Genomic DNA, 27,094 nt, shown 5'->3' with positions numbered 1-27,094 from the left:
TGGTAATTGAGGATTTTGTTCAGCCAACATTATTTATGCAGGAAGAGTACCTCAGAAGACAGGACACCATGAGACAAGGACACTGATAGCAGTGTCTCTGGCCTTTTTGTCTCCATTATACTCTGCCATTATCTTCATCCCTTTTGGAATCATGGATTACCTCATTAGAGATTTGAAGGGTTTAGAAATGGGCAGAAGTGATTCTGAGAATGAAGACCGCCACACACCTTAGACCGTCATCCTTTAAGGAGGTCAGTTTCAAAAACAGAGATAATTTTTTACGGAAAGCTAGACAGTTCAAGGAAAGTCTCATTTTCCACTGCTTTTCTGTCTCCTGTTTCATTTTAACCTTAAAACACCTGATGGAGAGGGGGAATAAAAACACCTTTTTGCTAATTCATGATGAAATAAATGTTTTATATTTTTTCTCCAGGAATCAGTGTTCACAAAATGCTCAGCTGGGTCCTTTTTGGGGACTGGCGATAGGATAGACCCCGGTTATTTGTTTTAAAAACACTGGGAAAGCTTAAGGCCTGGCGGAAATGAGGAGATTGTCAGCCTTCTCAAAGACCTCTCATACCTTCAATTAATTCTCAGTCTGAATGGCAGAGACTTCATTCTCTTTCCCCAGAGGGAATTTAATCCTGTGGGTCAGGAAGGGGGCAAAAGTCTAACCATCAGTGAGATTCTATACTTGGAATCTGACTTTTCTTCTGAAATTGGGGTCTATATTTGTTCAGGGCAAGCTGACATTCCATACTCCTTTCTGTAGTCTTTTTGGCATTCTCAGGAAGCAATCCTTTATATTTAAACAGCTGTGATTTCACTACTGTGTTCCAAAAACTGAACCAAGCAAATTTCTAGCTTTGAGGGGAGTGAATAGCATTTAGTCCCTAGCCTGTTTGGACTGTTGGTTAAATGAGAAGACTGAACTGACCTTGTCTTTTGACCTTTGACATGAACTGAGCTGAATTTATGAATCCTTTCTTAAATTTGAGAAGAGGTCAGGTAATCAAACTTCCCATCATGACCATTACCAGCCTGAGCCCATAAGTTCAACCTAAGAAAAAGGAAGCTGATGAAAACAACCTTCATACCAATCAATCAGTTTGTTTTTATCAGAACTTCAAACAGGCCCTGGGTACTTGGAGCGAGTGATTTTCCTTCAGCATCTATATGGTTCACTCGTCTAAGTGGAGAAATTTCACTGGTTGTGAGTACATACGAAAGACTGAAGACTTAATCCTACCTTTGCCATTCAGAGGATAAGAAACTAGGTACAAATGTTACCTACCACCTGGTTACTATGAGAGATCATCTGCCTTATATGCAGGGTCTAAAGTCACATTGCTTTCTATCTTCACTTTCATGAACAGAAGCCAAAGCTCCTGGCAACAATGTATAGGGGAAGCAGTATGGCTTAGTGGAAAAGAGCCTGGGCTTTGGAGTCAGAGGTCATGGGTTCGACTCCCAGCTCTGCCACTTGTCAGCTATGTGACTGTGGGTGAGTCACTTAACTTCTCTGTGCCTCAGTTACCTCATCTGTAAAATGGGGATTAACTGTGAGCCTCACGTGGGGCAACCTGATTACCCTGTATCTCCCCCAGCTCTTAGAACAGTGCTCGGCATGTAGTAAGCGCTTAACAAATACCAACATTATTATTATTATAGTCTCTGCCTCTGAGGAATGGCTGTCCAGTTAGGAAAAAAAGCTATTTTTCTTTTTCATTCATTCACTCATTCATTCAGTCGTTTTAAAGATCAAAACATGCAGCTTCTCTGAAGTTTGGCATTTCTGTACTTCCACTCCCAGAAGTGGTCAGATTTATATCCTCTGAGCGTGTTTCACACATCTGAGGACTAGGCCTCCAGAAGGCTTCTGTACCAGCAACAATTCCAGGACTATTTTCATAGCACTGGACTAGTGTAAACCTGGGGAAACAGGGACTGTGGTGGTACAGTTGTGTTTATTCTGCTTCTTATTCACTGGCCTTCCTCCTTCTCCAGCTGCTTTTCCAACAAGGTTGGCTCCTACGACTTGACAATGTCCAGGGCAGAGGGACAGTCATACACTTAAAGCAGGCTAAGGGGAGGTCTAAAATGTAGCTAAAAAAAGTTGCCTTCACAAAACAGTATAAGAGACATATTTTAGTCTATTCTTCTGAAACATTGTTTCCCCTCCATTTAACATACTACAGAGCGTAATTTCCAGTGTTAAAACTGGACCATGGTACTACTACAGATTATCACAATGGCATTGACAATACAGCAAAGACCACAGCATATGTCATTTTCCATTTTTAACCTAGCTCATTCCTCCCCCACAATGTCCCAGCCAACTTCTCACCAAGTCACTTTTACATCCCCAAAACACTATTAATGAATGAAAGTTTACAGAAAAAATAATGCAAAGTAATTTTGAAAGTGTTTTTTTGTAGGATCATTTTTATTTCATCTAAGTTTTTTTTTTTTTGGTCTTCAGACAAAACCAAGCTTTTTTGCCAGTAGCCCATGCTCACTGCTGATGAGCCCCAAAAAGCCAAGTTGTTTCTTGAAGGGGAAATAAATATAGTTCTGATTTACCTTTTTTCTGTAGGTTGAAGGAATGATACAGTGGCATGGAACAAGCATATTTTTTTAAATGATTTTTTTTCCAGTGGAAAATACTATATTGACCTATATCAAATAGGACCAAACATTAGAAGAATTGCACATGGAAACCCGGGTAATGATTTTGGAGTTACAGACCTCTAATCTCACCTCCAGAAGCCCTTCCTCCTATACCCAAGGAACCTTGGTGTCAGCACGCCTGTTGGTCAGAGGCTCTGCACCTCTCTGGGGCCCATATTCTAGCTCTGCTTTGGCTCTCATTTTGGGCACAGACATATTGCTTTGGTTGGAGAGGAATGGGAGGAAGTGGAGAGTAAAGGGTGAAACTGGACCTGGAGGTCATGAAGAATGGGAAAAAGTCCCTTCTGCTGCTAGAAGAGAAAGGGTGAGAGAAGCGCGCAAAGGTGCCTTTATATAAGTCAATGCAAATGCCGGGGAATCCTCGGGAAGAAAAATTAATTATGTGCTCAAATATATAGCATCAAATGAAGATGAAACTTTGTTAAAATAAAAAGTATTACAAGAAGAACATCATTGCAGAATACAGCGGCATGGAGGAATTGTAAATGCTGCAAATGAGAAAAAAAGCAATGTAGCAGAGATAGGGAGAAAATGGAATTTTCCTAGTTGGGCCTGCCTACTTACTCTGGGTCAAGCCGGTGTACAATGACTGCATCAGAAGCAAGATAAAAGGCAAAAAAAGCCCCAAACGCAGCAGCTTATTTTTCCTGTCTCCCATCAATGGGGAAGTTACCTAAATCACAAACTAGTCCAGTACTTCTCAAATTAAGAATTGTACCATTCTCGGGAGGTACAGAAAGTGTTTGGGAGGCTGCTTGGATGAATGACCTTTAACTCACATCCAACTCTTTCCTTCCAGAACCGCAGTCACTGTATTCCGAAAAGTGTTTTTCAAACCAACATTTTTTTCCCCGTGAGCTTCTCGGCCACTGAAAGTGTTGAAATGATCACTTGATTTGGTCTTTTTAATAGGTGGCTCCCGTGATCAAAGCCAGAATGATGGAATATGGAACGACAATGGTCAGCTACCAGCCACTGGGAGATAAAGTTAATTTCTTTCGCATGGTTATCTCAAACCCAGCAGCAACACATCAAGACATTGATTTCCTTATTGAGGAAATAGAACGTCTTGGACAAGATTTATAATCATCTGGTCCTCAAAGCTGTGCCAATTCTCTAGCTAGACAATTAAGTTGTCACAAACTGTGTGAATGTATTTGTAGTTTGTTCCCAAGTAAACCTATTTCTATATTGTGATGTCAAAGTAGAGTTCAGTCTAAAAATCAAGAAACATTGCTCCTTTTAAAATCCTTTCTTCAGTTTTAAGATACCTCTTTAATAATTAGTGAAACAAAAGCCTGCATTTCAATCGAGAGGGAAAAATAGAAAATAGTTACAAATACTTCCCCAAAGGTTAATAAAGTTAGCAAATTACGTATTTATTTTAGGTTCAACATAGTTTGATCGAGTGGTGCCAATTTTGCTCCCAAGCGTCATGAAAGATACTTTGGAGGGCAATGAAAAGGATAAAATGAACATAAAATGTATGTTAAAAAAGGAAAACTCTTGCCTTTTTCATAGTATTAGAAAAGAATTTCTAATTTACCTATAGCAACATTTCAAATGTATTTAAATACATATAATTTTACAAAAGGAAATATATATATAGAGAAGATCCTATTTTGTAAAGTATAGATTTTTATTTTATATGGGTTACAACAACTGCAGGGGCAGAAACAGAAAACTAAACCAGATTTCTTTTCTTTCAATGGAGGCACATTGGAATACTTAGTAATGCTTATTTTGAAACATAAGCCTACATAAATTCTTAAAAGGTGTGACACCTCATTTCTACATGTCTCATGGATTGTCACATCTCTAGGGTTTAGTATTTCAAAACCTCAAAAGAGTACTGCAGCTCTTAAAAACAATTGATAAGATAAATTTCAGTACAATAGGATACTCTTCCCAATTATATTTTCCACATGGTCCACCCTAAGCAAACATCTTCCTAGCTAGCCAAAGATCAATCTAAGATTTTATTAGGATGGCTTTCTCTGTTCTGCTTTCAAATGTGGCCTGTTCTGGGCAGAAAGTAGGTGCCCAGAACAGAATATTCTAAATATCTTTCCAAACAGAATTTATTAATTAGGTCATTTGGATTAATTAGGGAAAATGAAATTAAAAGTCTAATGGGACCTGAACTTGTGATGAGAATAGGGGAGTGAGCATGTTCAACCAGTGGGGAGTCAGGAAAATAAAGCAGCCTTCTGGGAAGCCCAGAGTCTCTGAGGAGAGCAAGTGGTGGCCATTTTTTTTCTCCACTAGGTTTCCAGAAAGAATTAATTTACCTCCTGGACCCCAGCACAGATCAGGTGGGTGATTATAGGTTTCTTTGTACTGGGGGGCCCTGGAAAGGAGACCACTCCCAAGGCAAATCAATTTTTCTCCAAGGAAGTGGACTTAACTCACCCATGCTTCCCTCGGGAAATGGCGTTTTGAGTCTTTTCAACTTGTTTCCTCCGAGTGTTGTCCCAAGGTGACTAGAATGATTGGAGCTCAGGATTGCAGAGAATAGAATGAAAATTAGTAGATACAGTCCTTCTTCTCATTTAAAAGTTCCTGGCATTTTGGAGGCCGTGGAACAAAAAAGTCCCCAAACACTAAATGAGCTTGGCTAAATTGCCACAGGACATATGATGGGAAAATTATGATTTTTTTAAAGCAAAAACCAGATTCTCTTTCTCTTTGGTACCTAGGAGAGCTGGGCTGTGTTTAGAGCAATTCCAGGGGTGGAGAGGAAGGAGGATCTAGCTATGGATGAGACAGCTAAAGCTGCCTTTGAACAGTTTTACGCAAACCAGTGGTCCTACCCACCAGTGGCCCCTGTTCCTCTGGAATTTGGAGGAGCTTGCTCTTATATAACCATTTCCAGGTTTTGGGGGGAAAAAATTGCTTTACATCAGCTTCAGACATGCATGGCTTCTTCCTCCATCTCTCTCCAAGCAAACACCTTCATTGTAACTGGTAAGAGACAACTCCCTGTTTAAGCTGCAGAGTTCCTTGGTGTCTTATCTTTCTGGGAATGAAGCTGGAGCTTTCCCTCTAACTAAACAACGCTTTCTAGTCTTTGAGAATCAGTGCCCACCTAGCCTGATATCTGGGGTTTCAAGGCCATTAGTTCAACCTTTCTGGCAGGAGATCACAGTGGTGGCTTAAGTTGGGCTGGAATCCAGCAGAGTGAATGTCTATCCTGCTTGGGCATTTGAGAGTCTGAGATGCCTGTCGGTTTGGGGCTGGGCTGGCCATCCAATGGGTCTCTTTCAAGTGGAAAGGTTGTCTGGGATGTTGAGCTGATGGCATTGGAAGTTAAAATCCTTGACTTCTGGACAAAATCCGGGGCCATTTCTTATCGACAGGCTCCAACCTCTGTGAGAGTCTGTATTCTTGCTCTAAAATGCAAGCTCCTTGTGGACAAGGATCATGTGGGCAAGGATCTTGGTTACCTACTCTGTTGTTCTGTACTCTCTCAAGTGCTTAGTACAGTGCTCTGTACACAGTAAGTGCTCAATATGTACCACTGATTGATTGCCTGATTCGATGTTTTTGCAGAATGCTATATAGCTACAGTCCTCCTCCACCCTATAAAACTCAACCAATTGAACAAGGGCAGAAACAAAACCCTAGTTAGATCCCCAGGAATTAGATCCAAATATCTTAAACTATATCCATAGTCCTCCCCAAGTAAGGTTACCCTAGAATTAGCCTGAATTCCTTATTGCAAAGTCTGGTGTGTGCGGGGAGGGGCACACTGTCTAAGCCCAGCAAAAGTTTGATTTTAGCTTTAACTAGACTCTCCATGGTCACTTTCATTTCCAAAGCAATATTGTGTTTTTTTTTTAAATACTTGAAAAAGTGTGATGTGTTTTTTATTTTCTCTGAAATGCATAAATGGTATTGACTTTGTGTAATGTCATAAGGACGTGGAGTAGGAAAAGGAATTAAATTGTGTCTGTAGCTGTGTCGCCTTTATTATATTGATAGTACTGTCTTGTCACCTCAGATTGAGGCTGTGCACTTTAGATTGAAACTGTACAGTGTTGCAAGTCAACATGTGTTTGTGTATACGCTTGTATTTATTATTGCTATACTATGTCATTCTCTTTGTGGTAACAGTATTGAATCTTGATATTGTCAGAGCTACATTTCCAACTGTCCCTGTACTATCTCCTTGCTCAGTCGCCTGCCCTCCATATCAGCTTTTAAAAAAGAGCATGCCTTTCTCTGACCCTCTTCCTGAGGGGGTTTGCAGAGACAGGTTGGGGGGTGTAATGAGAATTTTAGTTGAAGTGGTTTCTTTTTCCTTAGAATTAAAGAAACCAATTATGATTGTGTCTCCAACTGCCAGATGTGGATACTAAGTCTGCAAGCCAGCGGAAAAAAATGATATTCCTTTCGGTTGACTAACTGAAGTGCAAAGGATCATGGATGTAAAAATAGTACAGGGACAATGGCGGGAGAGGGGAATAAATAACCCGGTGACATCTTGCACGTGCACTTCTATTTTAAAACGCTAAGTATGAACACTATATTTATTAGTTCTATGTGCCAATCCACAGTACACAGTTGGTGTTTCAGGAAGACACTGCTATTTTTCCATGTTACTTCATTTACTGCAGCCAGAAAAGATGTACTTGGCAACCTGTTCTTCTTACCAAATATAAACTTGTGTTTGATCAAAGTATTTTCTCTGTGTTGTCTCTCTAAACCCAAATAAAAGGGTAAACTGTGGTTACACCTCAGCTCTTTGTCCTTCATTTCTAGCCTTGCAGACTGCGCGGAGTAAAAAAAAAAAAAACCCATTACATCCTGCTTGCTGTCATCATCACAGCAGTTACTGGCATCAAATATCCAGGTAAGTGAGACACCATTCTGGGGAATGTCCCCAACTTGATAAAGATACAGCCCCAAAACACCAGTTATTTGCTTTCTTTTTTATTGTCCTTTATACAGGCCATGGTGAAATGGCTATTAATAATAATAATGTTGGTATTTGTTAAGCGCTTACTATGTGCCGAGCACTGTTCTAAGCGCTGGGGTAGACATAGGGGAATCAGGTTGTCCCATTAATCATTCTCTCTTGGCATTCCCTTTCCTGGTTTTTAATTCTGGGACTCTATATAAAGCCATAGTCCATGGAAGGAGATCCAAATTCAACTGTCAGAATTTGCCTCTGTTACTTCTTCCTTTCCCATCTCCCACATTACTCTGTCTGTCTGAATGATAGCCTTGGCAGGGAAGAGACCCAAAAATCTATGCCCAGTCTAACAAGAACACCTGGTTTGTACATATGCCTGATCTCAGTTAACATGAGCCATCAATTCGCAAATGTTCCAAGCCTCTGTGGACACCCCAAAATCCATTCATCTCAATCAATCAATGGTATTTATCAATCAGAGGTATTTATTTAGCACTTACTGTGGGCAGAACACTATACTAAGCTCTCAACCATGGGAAATTTAGCGCAGGACCAGCTAATCCATGACAATCTTCTCAGACTTCCACCAAGAATCCAAGAGCAGAGAGGAAGGGGGAGTACTTAAATGTAAAATGGGAGAAGACCGTGTCAGGCTTGGCAGTTCTATTTAAGGAGGTTGGGCATTCCCAGATCAGTGACTAATAAGGTGTCATCTTCTGTCCTCCCTGCCTTCAACTGAGTTGTGCTTTTGACCCTCCTGCAGATTCTAGCACTTGTGAACTTACAAATACCCACCCTCAGACAGACATCAAATAAATAAAATTACAAATAATTACATAAGTGTTGTAGGGCTGAGAAGGGGGGGAAGAGCAGGAATGAAAGACCACCAAAAAGATCAGGCCCACTGCAATTCAAATGGATTTTAAAGGCCAGGAATGCAGATGTGCCCAGAATAATTTTGCCCTCAATGCAGGTGAACTCAGAAAGAGGAAAAAGACACTCCTTTCTGTAGAAATTAGAGCTACTCACTGCCTGCTCTGCTCCTGTCACTGGCTGAAGGGGAGAAAGCCCTTGAGAGACCTTCATTCTTTAGAGGGAATTAGCAGAGTGATGAGACAGAGATCAAAGGAAGAGCAAAGTGTTTATCTTCCTTGCTGTGTCCTCTAGGCTTCCAACCTCCTTCTTTCCTTGCTCTTAAATTGCCTGTCCATTTTATACGACAGTTGAAAGAAGCAGAGGATCAGTGTTTACTTATGAAAATTATTCCAGCATCCACTGTTGTGCAGCTAATGATTTGTCCAGTGATCCATCCAGCAAACCACTGAATCACTCACAGATGATCCTACTGAGGAGAAACTAGATATATTAAGTCCTCCAGACAGTTGAGGTGGATTAATAGACCTGGGCCTAGGGCAGGAAGTAAGACTTGTTTTTTCAAATCAATCAATCAATGGCATTTACTGTTTGCAGAGCACTGTACTAAGCATTTAGAAAGGTACAGTGCAACACATTCCCTTCCCATAAGAAGCTTACAGTCTAGAGCTGGGAGACAGACAAAAATAAATTATAGATATGTTCAAAAGGGCTATGAGGCTGAGGTTGGAGTGTATGTTTAGTTCTTAGAAGGTACAGATCCAAGTGCCTAGTGACACAAAAGAGAGAGGGAGTAGGGGAAATGGAACTTTAGTTGGGGAGGGCCTCAGAGGAGATGTGATTTTAATAAGGCTTTTAAGGTGGGAAGAGTGGTGATCTGTTAGATATGAAGGGGGAAGGAGTTTCCGGCTAGAAGGAGGAGATGGGCAAGAGGTCAGCAGTGAGATAGACATATTTGAAAATATGTGAGCCTTCAAATTCATGAAAACTAATACTGATGGTTAATAAACCACTTAAATTAATATTTACATTACTTAAGGTGATTCATGCGCTACTTAATTATAAGCATATTTACAGATGCAGCATGGTGGCCGTGAGCACCAGACCATTATGAAACAGAAGAATAAATCCGAGGTCAAATCTATCAGAAAAATTTATTTCATCTCTTATATTGTGGCTTCTCGGAATACAGTTGCTCAATAAGTATTGCCGTAAATGACATTGTTTGCTTAATGATTTGGGCCCAGGCAGTTACTAACAGTTATAGTATACTAATCTGAGCAGTATCTTATTGTTAAAATTGGGGAAATGTGTTGGCATTTGCTGGAAAGTCTTTAATGTAAATACTTTTAAAGCCAGGGAAATTAAAAATAGCTACATTCTATTTAGGGTAGCATTCTCAATGGGGTAATTAATTACCACGCATAGTCTCTGATGGACCATAAACCAAGCTCTAGTCTACAGCAAGGACCTAGATACGGGCCAATCACAAGAAGGCAGTCATTTAATAGTGGGGGAAAAAGGAGATACGGATAAAGGAAGGTGTGAGATATTTGCCTTCGTGACTTAGGTCGGGGTATGATGTCCTTAGTTACTAAATGTACCTAAGAAAATGGCCCCAGATTCAGAATTGGCCACTGCAGGAATAAATGCACATCAGTGTACTTTCAATGTTAAGCTTTACCTTGGTATTTTTACCCATCTAAACCTTTTTCAAGATAAACCTATTAGATAATTTGCCAACTGAGAGAATTCATTGGGTATAAAAATCAAACCTATTCAAGGCTCCTGTCTTAATTCACACACCTAATTAAAAGAATATGTGAAAGCAGTTTCCAGCAGAATTCAGGGCTTTCTTCACAGAGACATGCAAATGAATTCGAAAATGGGGAAGCAACCTCAGTCTCATCCAAAGCTGGGGCTTTTCGGTAAGACCATTGAAAAATAAGTGTATGGTGGAAGATATAGATAGATCCTCGGGAAAAGTTGAAGCAACCCCATTGTGGAAAAAGCTCACTTGACAAAAAACAGCTTCAGGCTCTGCTTCTCATTTCCTCTTTCTATTTCCAGGGCATTGAAATTTGCTTGCATCTCTCCTCCATTTAAAGAAATCTACCTTCATCTTCTTGTTAGCTGAACCCTTCAGTGGAGGGTGGAAGGAAAATGTTTCTGTTTTATGCATAACTTAATTAGTAGATACAAGAAGGTACAATCTTTGGGGAGTGTCTATTGGCCATCTGAGAAATGTATCTATTTTTATAAGCCTTTGAGGAAGTTGGAAATGTGTTTCATAAACTTCCCCTGGTGTTTCAGTAGCTAATAAAATGTAGCTGGTCAGACTGAAAATAGAAAATGGGTCTAAGCAAAATGGGATGGAAGTGGAAAGGATAAGGGAGCTAAGTGGCTAAGCTTTCTGATCTCTTTCCCAGAACAGTAAAAATCTAGTGAGGAAAATGGCAAACTATTTCTGCTCAAGCCAGAGATCCTTTTCGTACTTTTGTTTTGTTTTGTTTTTTAATGGTATTTGTTAAACATTTATGTGCCAAGCACTGTACTAAGAGCTGAGGCAGATACAAGTTGATCAGGTTGGACACAGTCCATGACCTATATGGGGTTCACAGATTCAATCCCTATTTTACAGATGAGGTAACTGAGGCTCAGAGAAGTGAAGTGACTTGCCCAAGGTCACACAGCAGACAAGGGATTAGAACCCAGGTCCTTCAGATTCCCAGGCTCATGCTCTACCCACTAGACCATGCTGCTTCTCACTTGTAGATTTACACTTTTATCTTACAGAATATTAAGCACATTAATGGCAGATGCCAAACCTGGGGAATTCACCCTCTCATTTAATACCTATGAACACTGGTTTTCAAATTAGTATTAGAAGCCTATAGGGGGTACATAGGCATACTGACCCAAAGTGCAGCTCTCTTCAGAGAAGATATTCAATAAATACTAGAGAAGGAGAAGGAAGGAGGAGGGGAGGAGAAGGGGACCACATGAATTCATACATTTTTGAATATTTCCTTTCCTTGATGCCCTAAAATACTGTGAATCTGGTATTTTGTTAGGAAAAATGGGTGGGTATGGACAGTAATCAAGCTGAAATGCCCATGAAGAATGCTCATAACCTTCACCTAAAAGGGGAACTACCTAGAGAAAGAGGGAGGAAGGAATTAATTTCAAAAGACTGGGCATTAAAAACTGCACTAGAAGGCAGAGGCCGGAGGCTGGAACCAATAGACATAGACCCACGACGGACTCAAAGATTAAAGTTAGGGAGAAGAGAAAAAGGGCTTGACACATTGAGCATAGGATGCCTTGACCCTCAAGTAAACTGCATTACCTGTCGGCAAGCAAAGGCTCAACGATGTGAGAAGCAACATGGCCTAGTGAAAAGAGCATGGTCTCTTTCTAATCTAATCCTGGCTCTGCCAATTGCTTGCTGTGTGACCTTGGACAAGTCACTTAGCTTCTTTGTGCTTCAATTTCCTCAACTGTAAAATGGGGGATTAAATATCTGTTCTCCCTGCTACTTAGACTGTGAGCCCCATGTGGGACAGGGACTTTGTCTGATCTAATTATCTTGTATCTAATCCACTGCTTAGAACAGTTTTTGATATATAGTGACTAACAAATACCATAAAACAAAGAAATAAGCAATCAACAGATGGTTATCTGTTTTAACTTGGACCTTAAGTACAAGTGGGGCATGCCACAATTACCAGTAATTCCAATACCATGCCAAGATTGTGCAAGATCACCACTAGATGCCTGGTGGAATTATGTATAGTGAGTGGGAGTTTTTAAAGTATGGAAAAGAATATGAGTGAGACCTAAAGAAAAAAAGTGAAAATGTGTCCTCAGGTCCAGCACTGAGTATGAAAGGGGGGCTAGGATTACTGAAGCCAGAAGGAGTAGAGTGGGCTTTAAGTGGACTGAGGATAGGAATAGCAAGGCATTGTCCTAACTGATGCCTATTTGCTGCTATATTCAACCTGCTAAATTCAGCTGCCACATTCGTTAAGGGAAAAACCTAAGGGCTCAAATCAGGGAAGGGTGAAAGAGTGTCCATCCCTTGCTTGCTGCTATTGAAGCCCTGATTCAAATTCAAGACAAATTCAAATTCTGCCTGTGAATTTCTACTTTCCTCACAATATTTCACATTATGGCCCCACACTACTTTGAACCAGGTCAAGATGCCAGTGGTTCTCCTTTTGAAAGCTTTCCCTGATTACTACCAAGCCTTTCTAACCCACCAGCAAAATTCCCAATCATCACTGTTCTCTCAACTCAGTGTTAAGGGGGCTGAATAAATGCATGGTTAAAAGGCTCTCAAGAGGTGGTTCTTTGGTGCCAGCATCTGAGACAGGCCATTGGATTGGTGGACTGTATTTCTGTCTACACCTTCTATGTATTAAGGGGAGAGATCAGGTCCAATGCTAACTGTATCCCCAAGCACCAAATAGAGCTTTTTACTCCCTATTGGTGCTCAATAAAAAGTGACTGACTTACTGAAGAGTTTAAGCTACATTGGATTAGTACTGCAATGAACATTAGTAAAAGTCTAGAATTGCTGAAAGGGGAAGAATGGGTAAATGTTGTAGCAGTGTGGCCTAGTGGGAAGAACACAGGCCTGGGAGTCAGAGGCCCTAATCCCGCTCTGCTGTGTGACTCTGGGCAAGTCACTTAACTTCTCTGTGCCTCAGTTATTCATCTGTAAAATGGAGATTAAGACCGAGCCCCATGAGGGATGGAGACTCGGTCCAGCTGATTATCTTGTATGTACCCCAGTGCTTAATACAGTACCTGGCAGACAGTAAGTGCTTATATACTTTTTTTAAAAAGGGGTGGGGGAAATACAAATTTTATAAGCCAACAGAATTGTTTTGGCCGAGTGATTTTTGGAAATTATTTTTAAGACATCTATTCAACTCCAGAAAAAAATAGTTACAGAAGACTGAAAAGAACGCAACTCCGTTTTGTTTTTATTTTTGTTCTTTAAAACAATCATTAAATAGTGTCAGATCCCCGGTTCTTTCCTGGTTCAATTCAAAGAACTAAGGCCTCTAAAATTAGTATTGGATAGATGGATGATACAATGTCAGCATGAAATATGGAAAATGTTTCCATGCTTCACTCTGTCCCTGCATCCCAGATGCCACTGAGTTATGAAGCCCTTCCACAGTGTGGATACTTTCCATGGTCTACTGGGCAAAGTGATCACTCTCTGCCTATCTCACATGCCCTAAAGTTTCCTGGGCAATAACTCAGAGAAATTTGCACATTTGACATGAAGAAGTGAACACACTTCTCCCAGAAAATGACAATTCTCACCATTACTGATCAAAATGCCCATTTAGGAAATATACCCTGCCCAAGTGTCTACCTTTATATATGCAAAATAAATGCAGATTTCAGATTTTTAATATCTTCAGCCTTTCTCTTAAGATGACCTAGTTTAGGGATGCCTAATTTAAGGATAGGTCACTTGGGCTGTATTCAGACTCTGGGCCCAAGGTCCCCCAATATCAGCACTGCGATTAGCTTAGCAAGCTCACTGTGGGCCAGGAATGTGTCTGTTTATTGTTCTACTGTTCTCTCCCAAGTGCTTAGTAAAGTGTTTTGCACACAGTAAGCACTCAATACAATTGAATGAATGAAATACGATGGTCAAGGAGAGAAGGAAAATTATTGAAGCCAACTGCAGCCAGTAGACTGTCTCCTTTTTAGTGCATAAAATGCTGAGCAAAAAATACCTCAACACACCCAATAGTGGTTATGCCACGACTACTGTGTTCTGAAATCTGTTTTCCACCTTTAGAAAAAAAAATTACCCAGAAGATTAGTAATGTAAGCTCCCAGACTTGTGAGTGAAGAAAAGTAAGTAAAAATGTCTTACTACTGGCAGGACAATGCCTTTCAGGAAGCATTTCAATTTATAAAAACACTGGGAACTCTAAATTGTAATTTAGACAACCCTAAATTGCCAACGGCAATTCCCAACAACAGCAATTCCCAAAGTGCAAATGTACACTTTACTCAGCAGTGTAGAGGTAGAACTCTTCCCTTCTCTTAGACCCCATTACCCAACAGCATAGCTGACGTTGGGGAGATAAAAGAGGGCCTTCCTGCTGTTGGTGCTGGCTGCAGAAAGGCAAGTGCAGAGAAGGTCAAGCCAGCTGGCTCTTTCTCCTCTGGATCTGAACAACCAGTGTGGCAGGGAAGAATAGCTCAAAACAGTAAATAACTAAAGCAGCACTGAAAAATATTAAAAGAAAAAAAAAGGCTGAATTAGGGTCAAAGAATGATTTGGCGACAGGGATAGGCTGCTTTTCCCAAATCCACTCAGTCATTTTTAGCCAGGAAATGTTGGGAAATGAAAGTGTGAGTTACCTCAGCACTGGCTGTAACTAGACCCAAGAATGAATCAAGAGAGAACAGTTTTGCCTCTAGGTAGAGTCAGGGCTATGTGTGATGTGCTCCTTGGACAGTGTTCACCTTAATTCTCAGAGTAAAAGAATATGCAGGTTTGGCTGCAGCCTGAGGCTCTCTCCCTCCAACAGCAACCCCCCTCCTCCCTAGCCCTGGCTCATTGAGAATATCTGACCTTGAATGTCTGCTTTCCTTTTCTGCGGCTCTTCACAGGCGCACGCCTCTTCTGCCTCAGGAAGGCTCTGAGAGCCACTTTTGGAGAGCACAGCTTAGGCAACCAAGCCCCTGGTGCGAGCAGAACTTATTATGCAAATTGCATTTGATTTAGGACAAATCTACAGCCAGAGCCCCAGGGTGGATCAGAGCAGAAATTACAGTGCTGCCATGGAATATCCATGTTGGGTGCTCTCAGGGAGATTCCGAAAGGCTGCAAGACAGGAGCCGTTTTAGTCCAGCAGCCAGGGAAGACAGGAAGGATGATCACCCATTGCCTCAAGGGCAGCTGCCACCTGAAGCAGGCAGATCTGGGGCCCACAGATTCTGCCCTGTGTGCTACAGGAGATGGCTCATGCGTCCCAGAAATGGAATTAGCATTTTGAGATGGGACCTGAATGGGTGCCTGAAGTCCCTGGAGTGCCTGTCACCCGCACGCAATATAATCAGACTGGCAGGTGTGAAAAATGGCATCCTTCCCCCATACATCTCATTCCGAAGCAGAGACAACAACCGTCTCCTTTTCCTTCCCCAACCCTCTGCTTCCCCTGCATGCAGACATGCAGAATCAGGTGACCTGCCACCGCTAAGGGCCGGGAATGACACTGGGCAAAGTCAAATAACCTCCCCTGTCTGAGCCTCCCTTTCCTGGGCTGCACACTGGGGATATCTGCTCCCTCTTCAGAATGGTGGCAGGATTTGTGAGAAGAGGTTGGGAAGAAGGATGTGGAGTCTGAGGTGAATGATGAGCATGCCAGCAAACCAGGGCTTGTTTGGACGCCTTGCTGGAAGCCCTTTACATCCACTAAGAACCAGGTTTGAAACCTCTGACCGCTGCCCCTCCCCCATCGCCACCCCAGGGGTAGAATTCTCTCCCTCCTGGATTTCCCATTTGGGTCTTCAATCATTTTGGGAACTGAAGTTGAAAAATTCATGTGGATGGGCAGCTCGCCCTTGGCACCACATCTGAAGGGGCTGAAGGGGGTTGGTTTCTCTTTCCAGAATCAGTGGTAACTCAAACTTCACTAAATTGGCTCCAGATCCAGATCCGTGTTGCCCGTCCCTACCCCCAACCACACCCTTCGTTTGAAGACTTGCCACCAGAAACATTCGCAAAGTGTAGCTGAGAATCTGCAGTGAAGGGGGAGGGGGAATCCAGGCAGAGAGGCATTAACTCTTCCAGGCCTGGCTGCAGCTAAGGAAGGGAATGTGCAGCTAGCTCATCCTCAAGGATTTGATCCTTTAGGTGGGTGTGTTACCTGGGATCAGCCAGTCCCACAAAATCACTATAGTGTCACACCAGACTCCAAGTACCTGACAGCTACTCCAGCACTTAGAAGAGTGCTTGGCACATTGTAAGTGCTTAATAAATGCCATCATTATTATTTAAATGACATCAAGCCATTTCAAATGAAAGGGTTTTTTTTGGTCAAAATCCTAAATGCATCTTGCATAAGATGATGATGGGGATGGTATTTATTAAGCATTTATTATGTTTTCCTAAGACTTCCTCTGGTATGGAATTGCATGCAGGCTCTAAGTTGAAGGATGTCTGAATTCTTTCCGGCACTACAGAAGGTGAATAATTTGGTGAATAATTGTGGGGTTTATTAAGGGCTTACTATTTCCCCTCACCGTAGACAGTACCACCATCCTCCCTGTCTCACAAGCCTATAACTGTGGTGGTGTCCTTGACTCATCTTTCTTATTCAACCCACATATTCGGTCTGTCACCAAATCCTGTCAGCTCAACCTTCAGAACATCGCTAAAGTCCACCCTTTCCTCTCCATCCAAACTTCTACTATGTTAATCCAAGTACTTATCCTATCCTGCCTTGATTACTGCATCAGCCCCAAGAACCTCTATGGCTGCCCATCCATCTCCACATCAAACTCCTTTAAAGCTTTAAAGCACTCAGTCACCTTGCCTTCTCCTACCTTACCTCACTGCTTTTCTACTACAACCCTTCCTGCAGACTTCACTCCTCTAATGTCAACTTACTTTACCTCAACCTCTCACAAACATCTTGCCTCTGACCCGAAACACCCTTCCTCTTCATATCCAACAGATGATCACTCTCCTCACCTTTAAAACCTTAAAAACATTTCTCCTCCAAGAGGGCTTCTCCGACTAAGCCATCATTTCCTCTTTTCCCACTCCTTTCTTCATCACCCTTGCACTTAAATTTATTCACCCTTCCCTCAGCCCCATAGCACTCATTTACATATCCATAATTCATTTATTTACATTAATGTCTGCCTTTCCATCTAGACATAAGCTTATTAAGGGCAGGGAACCTGTCTCCCAACTCTGTTATAATGTATTCTCCCAAGCACTTAGTACAGTTCTCTGGACACAGTAAGTGCTCAATAAATATGATTGATTGATTCATGTGCCAAGGATTTTACTAAGCATTGGGGTAAATACAAGATAATCAGGTCCCAAAAGGGCCTCACAGTCTAAGTAGAAGGGAGAACAGGTATTGAAACCCCATTACGCAGATGAGGGAACTTAGGTATAGAGAAGTGAAATGACTTCCCCAAGGTCACACAACAGAAAAGTGGTGGCGCTGGGATTAGAACCCAGATTCTCTGACTCCCAAAACCATGCTCTTTCCAATGAGCCACAGTGCTTCTCTGAACATCTGATGATCTCGACTTTAGCACCAACCAGCATCATCAGATTTTGGGGTGAGGCTGGGAAGATCTTAGGCCTCAGCAGTAGCAGCAGCTATGGTTAGAGCACTCTGTTGAGCATCTCCTGTGTGCAGAGCACTATATTGGGCACTACCCAAGAGCAGAGCACTGTGCTGAGTGCCTGCTTTGCGAATAGCTCAGTTATTAAGTCCTTAATGTGTGCAGAGCACTGGACTGGGTGTTTGGAAACATAACGCAGAAGTAAAAGAAATAAAAACAAAAGCAAAAAGGGTGGTTCTGAGCCTCGGGTGCATAGAATCCCTCGGAGGGTGTAGGACTTTTTTTCCAACCTGAAAGGAGGAGGCCCCAAATACTTCAACTTAGAGAAGCAGCGTGGCTCAGTGGAAAGAGCCTGGGTTTGGGAGTCAGAGGTCATGGGTTCTAGTCCCGGTTCCGCCACTTGTCAGCTGTGTGACTATGGGCAAGACACTTAATTTCTCTGTGCCTCAGTGACCTCATCTGTAAAATGGGGATTAAGACTGTGAGCCTCACGTGGGACAATCTGATTACCCTGTATCTACCCCAGCGCTTAGAACAGTGCTCTGCACATAGTAAGCGCTTAACAAATACCAACATTATAATTATTATTATTAAGGCTTGCTGAACGGATAGACAAGTAGGTGGGGTTAACGTCCTCTAGAGGGCACTGTTTTATCACACAGCAGAATTGACGATTCTAGCAGAATTTAATTTAATCCTTCACTTTTTGCAAGGTTTTTTTTTCTGATTATCAAGGCTTCTTTTAAGAGTTTATCCCTCAGAACCAGGCTTATAAAACCCAAAACCTCACCCATGATAGAAATGTTAAAATTAAATCATCAGAAAATTAACACATTCCTTTCCCACGCCTACAAAACAATGTGAATATTTCTGTAATACCTGTGTATCTGATTGCCTTCTACAAGCCACAGGAAATAGGGGAAATATGAAGAGATTCAAGCACCCTTCCAGGACAAAGGGGTAACTAATCAACACAATGAAAAAAATGCAGAAAGAGGCACAAGAGAAACTGACTGTCTCTGACAAAAGATAAAGTGAGAATCTGGGAAACAAGTAAGGTGAACTCAGAATCTCTTACCCAAGCTTCTTCCAAACTTCCCAATTTATACACAAGTGATCCGTGAACAGTGCAAATACAGATTAGTCTCTTCAGCTAAAATACGTGTATTCACCCGATCATTCATAGGATAGTATTTATTGGTAATCTATCATGTGGATGGGTGTTTGGAAAGGTACAGTTAAAATAAAAGCATGAGTCAGAAAAAGGGGACTAGGATAGAGGTTATTACAATAATAATAAAGGAAGGCATTTGTGCATATATTGTGGATATTTGTGCATACTTAATCAGTGGCATTTATTGAGTGTTTACTGTATGCAGATTATATAGACAGGACAGTAGAGTACAGTTGATAGATACAATCCCTACCCTCAAGGAGCTTACAGTCATTCATTGAGCACCTCCTTACTGTGTGCAGGGCTTGGGAGCATGTGACAGAAGTAAAAAAAAAAAAAAAAGCTCTTGTCGTTAAGGAGATTTCACTAAAGAGAAAAAAAATCATTGCTAGTACTTACTGAACAGCTACCAGGTGCAGAGCACTATACAAGGTGAATCTCTTTCCACTTTCCCTAAGCTTCCAGTGAGTCCCTTTCCTCTCTTTCTCTTTCTGTTATTCTCCTCTTTTTTTGTCCTCCTTGAGAAAGCTGATGAAATTCAGTAACACGGGAAGTTGTGCAGGCAGGAAATGTCAATAGGTTAAAGAAGGGCTTGGATAAATTCACAAACAAGAAAGAAAGTTAGGGAGGTGGAAGAGAAAAAGTTCGGGGTGTTAGCTGGTCCAACTTTAAAGAGTAGGATGGATGAACCATCATACGGTTCTTCCAAACATCCTGTAGCCACTGTCAGAGACAGAACCTGGGCTGGAGGGCCAATGGTCTGATCAATCGGTTAATGGTATTTACTGAGTGCTTACTATGTGCAGAGCACTGTTTTAACAACAGAGTTAGTCTGATGGACTAGGGCAATGCACTTGGACTTAAATTCTGGTTCTATGCCTGACTTCTCCCCAGAGAGGCAGAGTCAAACAACTAGTCCTTCACATCTTGCTGGGGGCCTCCTGCCTCACATCCTTCCTCCCGGAAGCCTAACTTAATAATACCAAATCTGAATGAGGGAGTGAGTGGCCTATCTAATGGACTGCAAACCTGAAAATGGGACTGTAGCCCACTCCCCCCCACCCTTTTTTTTTTTAGAGAAAGTGAAAAGCCCCAAAAAACTTATACTTCTGAACATTTTAGCTTGCCTGGGATTGAGTGATATTTCTTTGGTAAAAATATTCCAGATTTTAATAATCATCATCAATGATATTTATTAAGCACTTACTATATGCAAAGTACTATGCTTGGGAGAGTACAATAGAGTTGGCAGACACATTCCCTGCCAACAACAAGCCTATAGTCTAGAGGGGGAGACAGACATTAATAGAAATAAATAATTTATAATATAGAACTTGTTGAGGGTTGGGTGAATATCAAATGTTCAAAGGTCACAGATCCAAGTCCATAGCATAAAAATATAGTTCAGTCTATTTTAAAATGTTTTTAAAAATTATACTGTTCATCCATAACCATTAGAAAAAAGAAGCCAAGGAGACTGGAGTCTTCCTGTTCAGTGAACAAGCTTGAAATAAATGCATTTCAAGTACTCGTGATTTCCAAAAACTTGGGGAACTATTTTTAGGGTGGTCTATCTTCTACAATCTTTAAAATATAAATCGGCAGAGGGGGTCTGTCTACGGTTGAAATATATACCCTTATACAAAACAGCTTTTAAGTTGGTAACATCTGAGAGTCTTAATGGCAGCAATTGTGTTGGCCTTTATCTCAAGAGAGAAGAAAGAAATTTCAAACACAGCCTCTTTTTTTTTCATCTGTAATGTGATTCGTAGATCCTAGTGTGTTTGGTCTATAAGCTAAATAGACAAGAAATGGCAGAGGAATATTTATTTTCAGAACCGTCCTCTAGTATATGCTGAAAATCCGGTGGGTTTTCCCCCTCTTTTTCTTAAATAACTCCTTACTGCATCATTAACATTTTGGGAGGATTCTAAGGTCCCTAAACAGCTGATATATAGTGATCTGAGGATTTGGGAAACAAAGGAATGCTTTAAGGATGCACTAAAACAAAGCCTCAAACCGTAATTATCTCAGCCGTAATTATAAAAGCAGCAGCTCCTTCGGAGCCGAGATTTGAAAGAATTGTGAGACAAGAAGACAAAACAAACATAGTGCCAGGCCCCACAAACAACAAACATGATGGGCTCTGCACACAGTAAGCGCTCAATAAATACAATTGAATGAATAAGTACAGTATGATTGGGACTATGAACCCCATACAGGCCTCTTCATCTACTAACATGCACCCATAAATAAATTTCATCATCAGTGGTGTCTTGGAGCACCAAGGATCTCTCTTTTCTGTCATTCATTCAATCAAATTTACTGAGCACTTACTGTGTGCAGAACATGGTACCAAGTGCTTGGGAGCATACAATATAACAATAAATAGACACAATCCCTGCCCACAGTGAGCTAAGAGTCTAGAGTGGGAGCTTACTCATCTTCTATGAACACTTGCGCACACACATTCAGTGTTTTTGGCTCAGAGAAGCACATGGGAGGTGACTTAATGTCTTTCCAGGGTTTCTACTCAAGCTATTTTGAGATAGGAAAACCTCATGCGGAGTCAGGGGAGAATCACCAGATGAAGCCAACTTCCCGTCATGAGGCACTGTGTTTCCTAGTTCAGCCCGAAAGAGTGTGAGGTTATCCCCAGTTTACCATATGCCAAGTATAAGGGTAGATATACCACAATCAGATCAGATAAGTCCCTGTCCCACCTGAGGCTCACAGTTTATGGGCGAAGGAGAAAGGAGGTATTTAATCCCCGTTTTACAAATAAGGAAATTGAGGCAGAGAGAAGGTAAGTGATCTGCCCAGAGCAGGCAAATTACAGAGGCAAGATTAGAACCTAGGTTTCCTGACTTCCAACCCTGTGTTCTTTCCACTGCTTCTAAGGGAAGACCAAAATCCCAAAACTTGCTTCACTCAGAAGAACACAGAAATACTTTTTCCTGTGTATTGTGTGAGGTTTTCAACTAATTCATCCCACTGCTTTGCCCAGCTTCCTAAGCAGCAGCATAGTTTAGTGGAAAGAGCACGGGCTTGGGAGTCAGAGGACATGGGTTCTAATTCTGCTTCCGCCACTTGTCTGCTGTGTGACCTTGGGCAAGTCACTTAACTTCTCTGTGCTTCAGTTACCTCATCTGTAAAATGGGGATTTAAAGTGTGAGCCCCACGTGGGACAACCTGATTTCCCTGAATCTACAGTGCACCCATAGTAATTTAGTAACCTTAGAACATAGTAAGCGCTTAACAAATACCATCATTATTATTATTATTACTTCCACTAATCTGGTGAACCTCAGAACATTTGTGAATTCAGTTCAGCTTGAAAAAGCAAGGAAAGTATCTCTTTAGGCTCCATGAAAGCATCGGTCTTACTTCCTGGCCCATAAACGCACTCTGTGCTGGAAAATATTGGGGCATAAATCTTAATTGGGATTTTCTGTCAAAAAATCACTGGAGTTCAGAATCCTGATAACTGCTGAATGACCTTGGCCAAAGGCACAGTTACACTCAAATAGCACCAGCTAAGCTCAGCTCAAAGAGAGCTGGCATTTGAAATCCGTAATTCGATATTTGGAAAACTGACCTCAATCTCTGCTTACTGACCCTGATCATGGCTGAAACAACCCCCGGAAAGTGTGATTCTGGAAAGACAGAACTAAATAGATATTGGCAGTCAGTAATGGACTGCTTTGACCAATGAAGAAAATTATTTCTCAGGAATATATATAGCTTGTATTTAATCCAACATTTTGAAAAATCTGTAACCCTACTTGTTTTAATTCTGGGAGTCAGCACTCATGGTTAAATTCTCAAAACGCTATCATTTTTTATAAAAGACATTTCATCTATGATTACCGTAGGGTTCCAGCATGAAAAATCTCTGTGGAATCTTCACTGAGAAATTTGGAAGTGGAAAAGGGCAGGACTGAGGGCATCTCCCGGTATCGCTAAGACCCAAGGCCACAAAATGAGGCCCTAAATGGGAAAATCATCAAGACCAACCATATAATTTGCCCCACTACTTCTGGACACAAGGGCAAAGGTTACAGGGTATAGATGACCCAACATGTCTATCCCCAGAGTGAATAAACCCAGCACAGAATTTTTACAAACCTTTTAAAAATTCATGACACATTCAGTCCCCGTGACTCTCCCTAGCTCTCTCCTCTATGATTCCACCTCCATAACTCCCTCCCACCTGCCCCCCACCCCTTCCACCAATCCATCTGTGCTCTGGGTGTTTCTGCACTCTATGGGTCTGTTTGTGCTGGCTGTACCCACTCTTTGCATTTTTTGAGATGTAAAAGTTAAAAAGCATATATTAAGTAATGCCAGACACTGCTGACAAAGTGCAGCTTTAAAAGCCAAAATTATAGGTAATTTGATATATCATCTCTAATTTGCCCATTAAAACTTAATGGGACATCAAGACAAAATGCATTTTCCTTCAAAAATTAGTTTTTACTCCTGCGCTGCTGCTGCTTTCACTATTTTTATCATACCAATTGATTCGCCTACATTAGACAACTTTCCCTGTCTCATTGATTCTTAAATCCTAATATTTCAGCTGTTCTAGAAAACAATATGAGGTCACTCTTAACAGAATTTCCTCATAACAAATTGTCTTAATTTTGATGACTTTTTCATCTGAAGTAAACAAAAATCATCTGTTTTCCAATATGTTTTATTACCCTCTCAGCACTGATGTCACAGTGGTACAGCGTAATGTTTTTACTGAGAAATTTTTGTAAAATCAGATGACTAATATATTTGGCCCCAAAGAGGAGGTACTTTTAAACTCTATCACAATTGAGCAGCAATAATTCTATGAAAGAGCATATAGGAAAACATTTTACAGTCTGTAAAAAGGGTTAGTGAGTCTTATGAACTAAAGGCCTACCAATAAGAAGCAAAACAATATTTTATTCCCCGTTTACCCAAAATGGATGAAATCATTACTCCTTGATTGTCCACTGCTTCTAATAAAACCTTTTCTAGGTAGTGTGATGGGAATTTATGACTAGACAGGAAGGAAATTTGACCAGCTAGTTACAGAAAATGAGAGCCTACCCCATTAAAAGATAGCAATAGCAACATTTAAAGTTTTGGTTAGGACTATTTCTGGGTGCAGCAAGGATTTCATCTATATTTCTGGCCTGAAGTGTTAGTAATCAGGAAGATAGGTGGGAATGTGCCATAAAATACTCAAACACAATTTCCTCTAGGAAGTACTTTATATCTTGTTCATCTTTTTTACATGCATGAAGAACCAGTAGACTTCAAGGACTGAGAGTAATAAAAATAACTGTAGTATTTGTTCAGTGCTTTCTCTGTGCCAGCACTGTACTAAATGGTGGGGTCAACATAAAATAATTGGGTGAGATACAGTCCCTGTCTCACATGGGGCTCATAAATCCCACTTTACAAATGAAGAAATTGAGGCACAGAAAGGTTGAGTGATTTGCCCAAGGTCACACTGCAGCCAAGGAGCAGAGCTGGAATTAGAACTCAGGTCCTCTGAGACCCAAATTCTTTCCAGTAGCCCACACTGCCTCTTGTGAGTGTGGCCAGAGTATAATTGTTGCTGGGCTTCACAAGATCGGAGCAAGGCTTTGCTAATGAAAATTAGCTTTATATGGCTTAATTTGATGTTCCTCAAACTGAAAGTTATGACATCCATGGAGGACCAGGGAAAAGTCCCCAGGGTGATGGAGAGTGAGGTTAAAATACACAACAGGAATAGATATTGATTTGCCCACCATGGTCGAGTTATTGTCGAAGGGTATGGATACAATTAATTGATAGATCGCCCCAGAGTGGAACTTCTATTACCCGGCAGAGGTTTACAAAGGGCCAAGAGCTAAGGCATCCAGATCTCAGCTATCTCCCTTTCACAAAAGTGGTGTGTCCATCTAAAGTGACTTTTTCTGAGATAATTATTCCCAGAGCTTTAGTGGCATTTCATTAAGTAGGAAATGGAGGGGAAGGAAAGGGGGGTAGAGGGGTTAGTCTTTCACCAGGTACAGCATTACTGTGAACAAAGCACTTAAAATTTCTGGGCCTTGATTTCTATGATCTATAAAATGGAGACAACAATACACACTTTTAAAGATTTGCTAAAATTCTTTCACAATCCCTGAATAGACATTAGTATTCCTTCAGTGAATAAAACACTTTCCTTGAGAAACTATTACACACCTCAAAGCCTCATTAATGAGATTCCCGAGAGGTGACACAAAATTCCCGACTTCTCTTATACATGAGGAATACATGGATCTCAGGAAACTGAGATCCAGAAGTTAAATTACTTACCCAGATTCATTCAGTGAGTCATCCAGAATTTTGGGATACAATTCTATATTTCTGAAGTGTGAGCCTTTTCAAACCATGGAAATACACCACTTCTCTTGAAGGATAAAGACAAACTGATAGAAGACCCTCCTGCAAAAAAGTATTTGAATATTAGTTTTTTTTTAATTAAAAGGAATTTAACTTCATGACAGAAAATGATTTTCTATTGTAAGCAGCTGTACAGACGCACAGTACTGGGTACAAAACTTTTGTGGAGATGATATGGAAATTGAAATATTAGAAATTTACTATCTGAAGTTGTTACTTCAGGTTTTGGTCTGGGATATGCTACCCATGGTGCATTTTTTTTTCTATTCCTCATCTATTCCTGGCTTCCAAGATTTATAATTTCCAGTGCCACAGTAATGGGCCACAGAAAGCCCAATATGTTTCGATTGCCTTTTGAAAGGCAGAACAGACTGTTCTTTCTGGAGATGGTAGACATGATTCCCTGGGGTTTCTTCTCCAATAATAAAAGTGGTCATGAAAACTTGGTCAGAGAAATGAAATAGATGAGGTCTCTGTAAGAAAGCAAAATATTTTCTCTTTGATTTCTGTCTGGTAGAATAATGGTGGGATAAATGGCCACTCTCGGACTCAAAAAAAGACAGACTTTCAGCAAAACATATGTTTCTTAAGAGTCAGAGTTATCACACTGACATTATACCAGACTAGAAAGGCTTGTACTTTTTGAACATAATTTTGCCTGTGTATATTGGGTTCCTATGCCTGTCTCCTCTATTTCTGATTCTTTCAGTAAAATGAACAGGAAATACGGAGAAAATAAAACTTACTGCTTCGGATCCAATTCCACAGAAAAACCACACATTCTGAATCTTTTACAGTTGTACTAAAGTGTAAGCCACACTTTTCCTTTCATTAGCCTGTCTTCCTAGTTACTACAAATTTAAGAGAACAGAGCTTAAAAATTCTGACTGGAAACACTTTTAAGACTGCTTATCCTTGCTAGTATAAGGTCAGGGAGAGAAATCAAAATCAATGAATAGTGTCAACATTAACTGTGTCCAATCCAATTTACTTGTATCCGCCCCAGCGCTTAGAACACTACCTGGCACATAGCAAGCACTACACAAATACCATTAGTAGTAGTAGTAGTAGTAATAATAATATAAAGGGAGACTCACTCTCTAAAAAGTTTGTTTTCTTTCTGCAAAAGTTGTGAATCTAGCATATACTTACAAATCAACTCCTTTGAATCCTACAAATTATTGATTTTAGAGTCATTAATGAATCAAAGCCAAGAAAATGTTTCCTCTTCTGGGAGATGACTATTTTTAAAAAAATAAATTAAGGTATATTGCAGTTTAAAGTACAGAAGATTTGGAAATAAGACTGTAGGCTTATGGGCCTGTTCAAAATATTTCGTTTTGCCCTGTTCAAAATGAAAATTGAGTTTTAAAGTTTCAAACACTTCTGAAGAAATGGCTCCCTTAGAGAGCACAAAATGAAAACTGAATCTAACTTCTGAAGAGTCCCACCGTCTCTGTTTTACTTTTATCATTACCTTTTTGCATAATTTCAACTGGAAACAAGACTTAGAAAATAACTAAGGCTCTCTGTTTTCACACATCCTCTTAATAGCCTGAGTCAACAGGACTGAAATTTGCAAAGAGAATGACCCTATGATAGAAATGTAGCCTTGTCCTAGAACCATAGAAAGCCCAGAAAATAATGCAGCTAATTTCAAATTTGATTAACAAAGT

At 40.7% G+C, this 27,094-nt stretch overlaps 1 protein-coding gene across 3 annotated transcripts in view; it reads left to right on the top strand.

Annotated features, from left to right (window-relative positions):
• Positions 1–7,433, top strand: part of GAD2 (glutamate decarboxylase 2) — a 56,632-nt gene extending 49,199 nt beyond the window's left edge. For all 3 annotated transcript variants that reach the window (XM_029077907.1, XM_029077906.2, XM_029077908.1), the window contains exon 16: positions 3,604–7,433. In XM_029077907.1, the coding sequence (XP_028933740.1) occupies positions 3,604–3,777 (174 nt within the window). In that variant the 3' untranslated portion in view covers positions 3,778–7,433. The remainder of the gene's footprint in view (positions 1–3,603) is intronic.
• Positions 7,434–27,094: the final 19,661 nt, after the last annotated feature.

The sequence above is a fragment of the Ornithorhynchus anatinus genome, chromosome 13 (assembly GCF_004115215.2).
Source record: "Ornithorhynchus anatinus isolate Pmale09 chromosome 13, mOrnAna1.pri.v4, whole genome shotgun sequence".
NCBI lineage: Eukaryota > Metazoa > Chordata > Mammalia > Monotremata > Ornithorhynchidae > Ornithorhynchus > Ornithorhynchus anatinus.
This window is presented reverse-complemented; position numbering and strand designations above follow the sequence as displayed.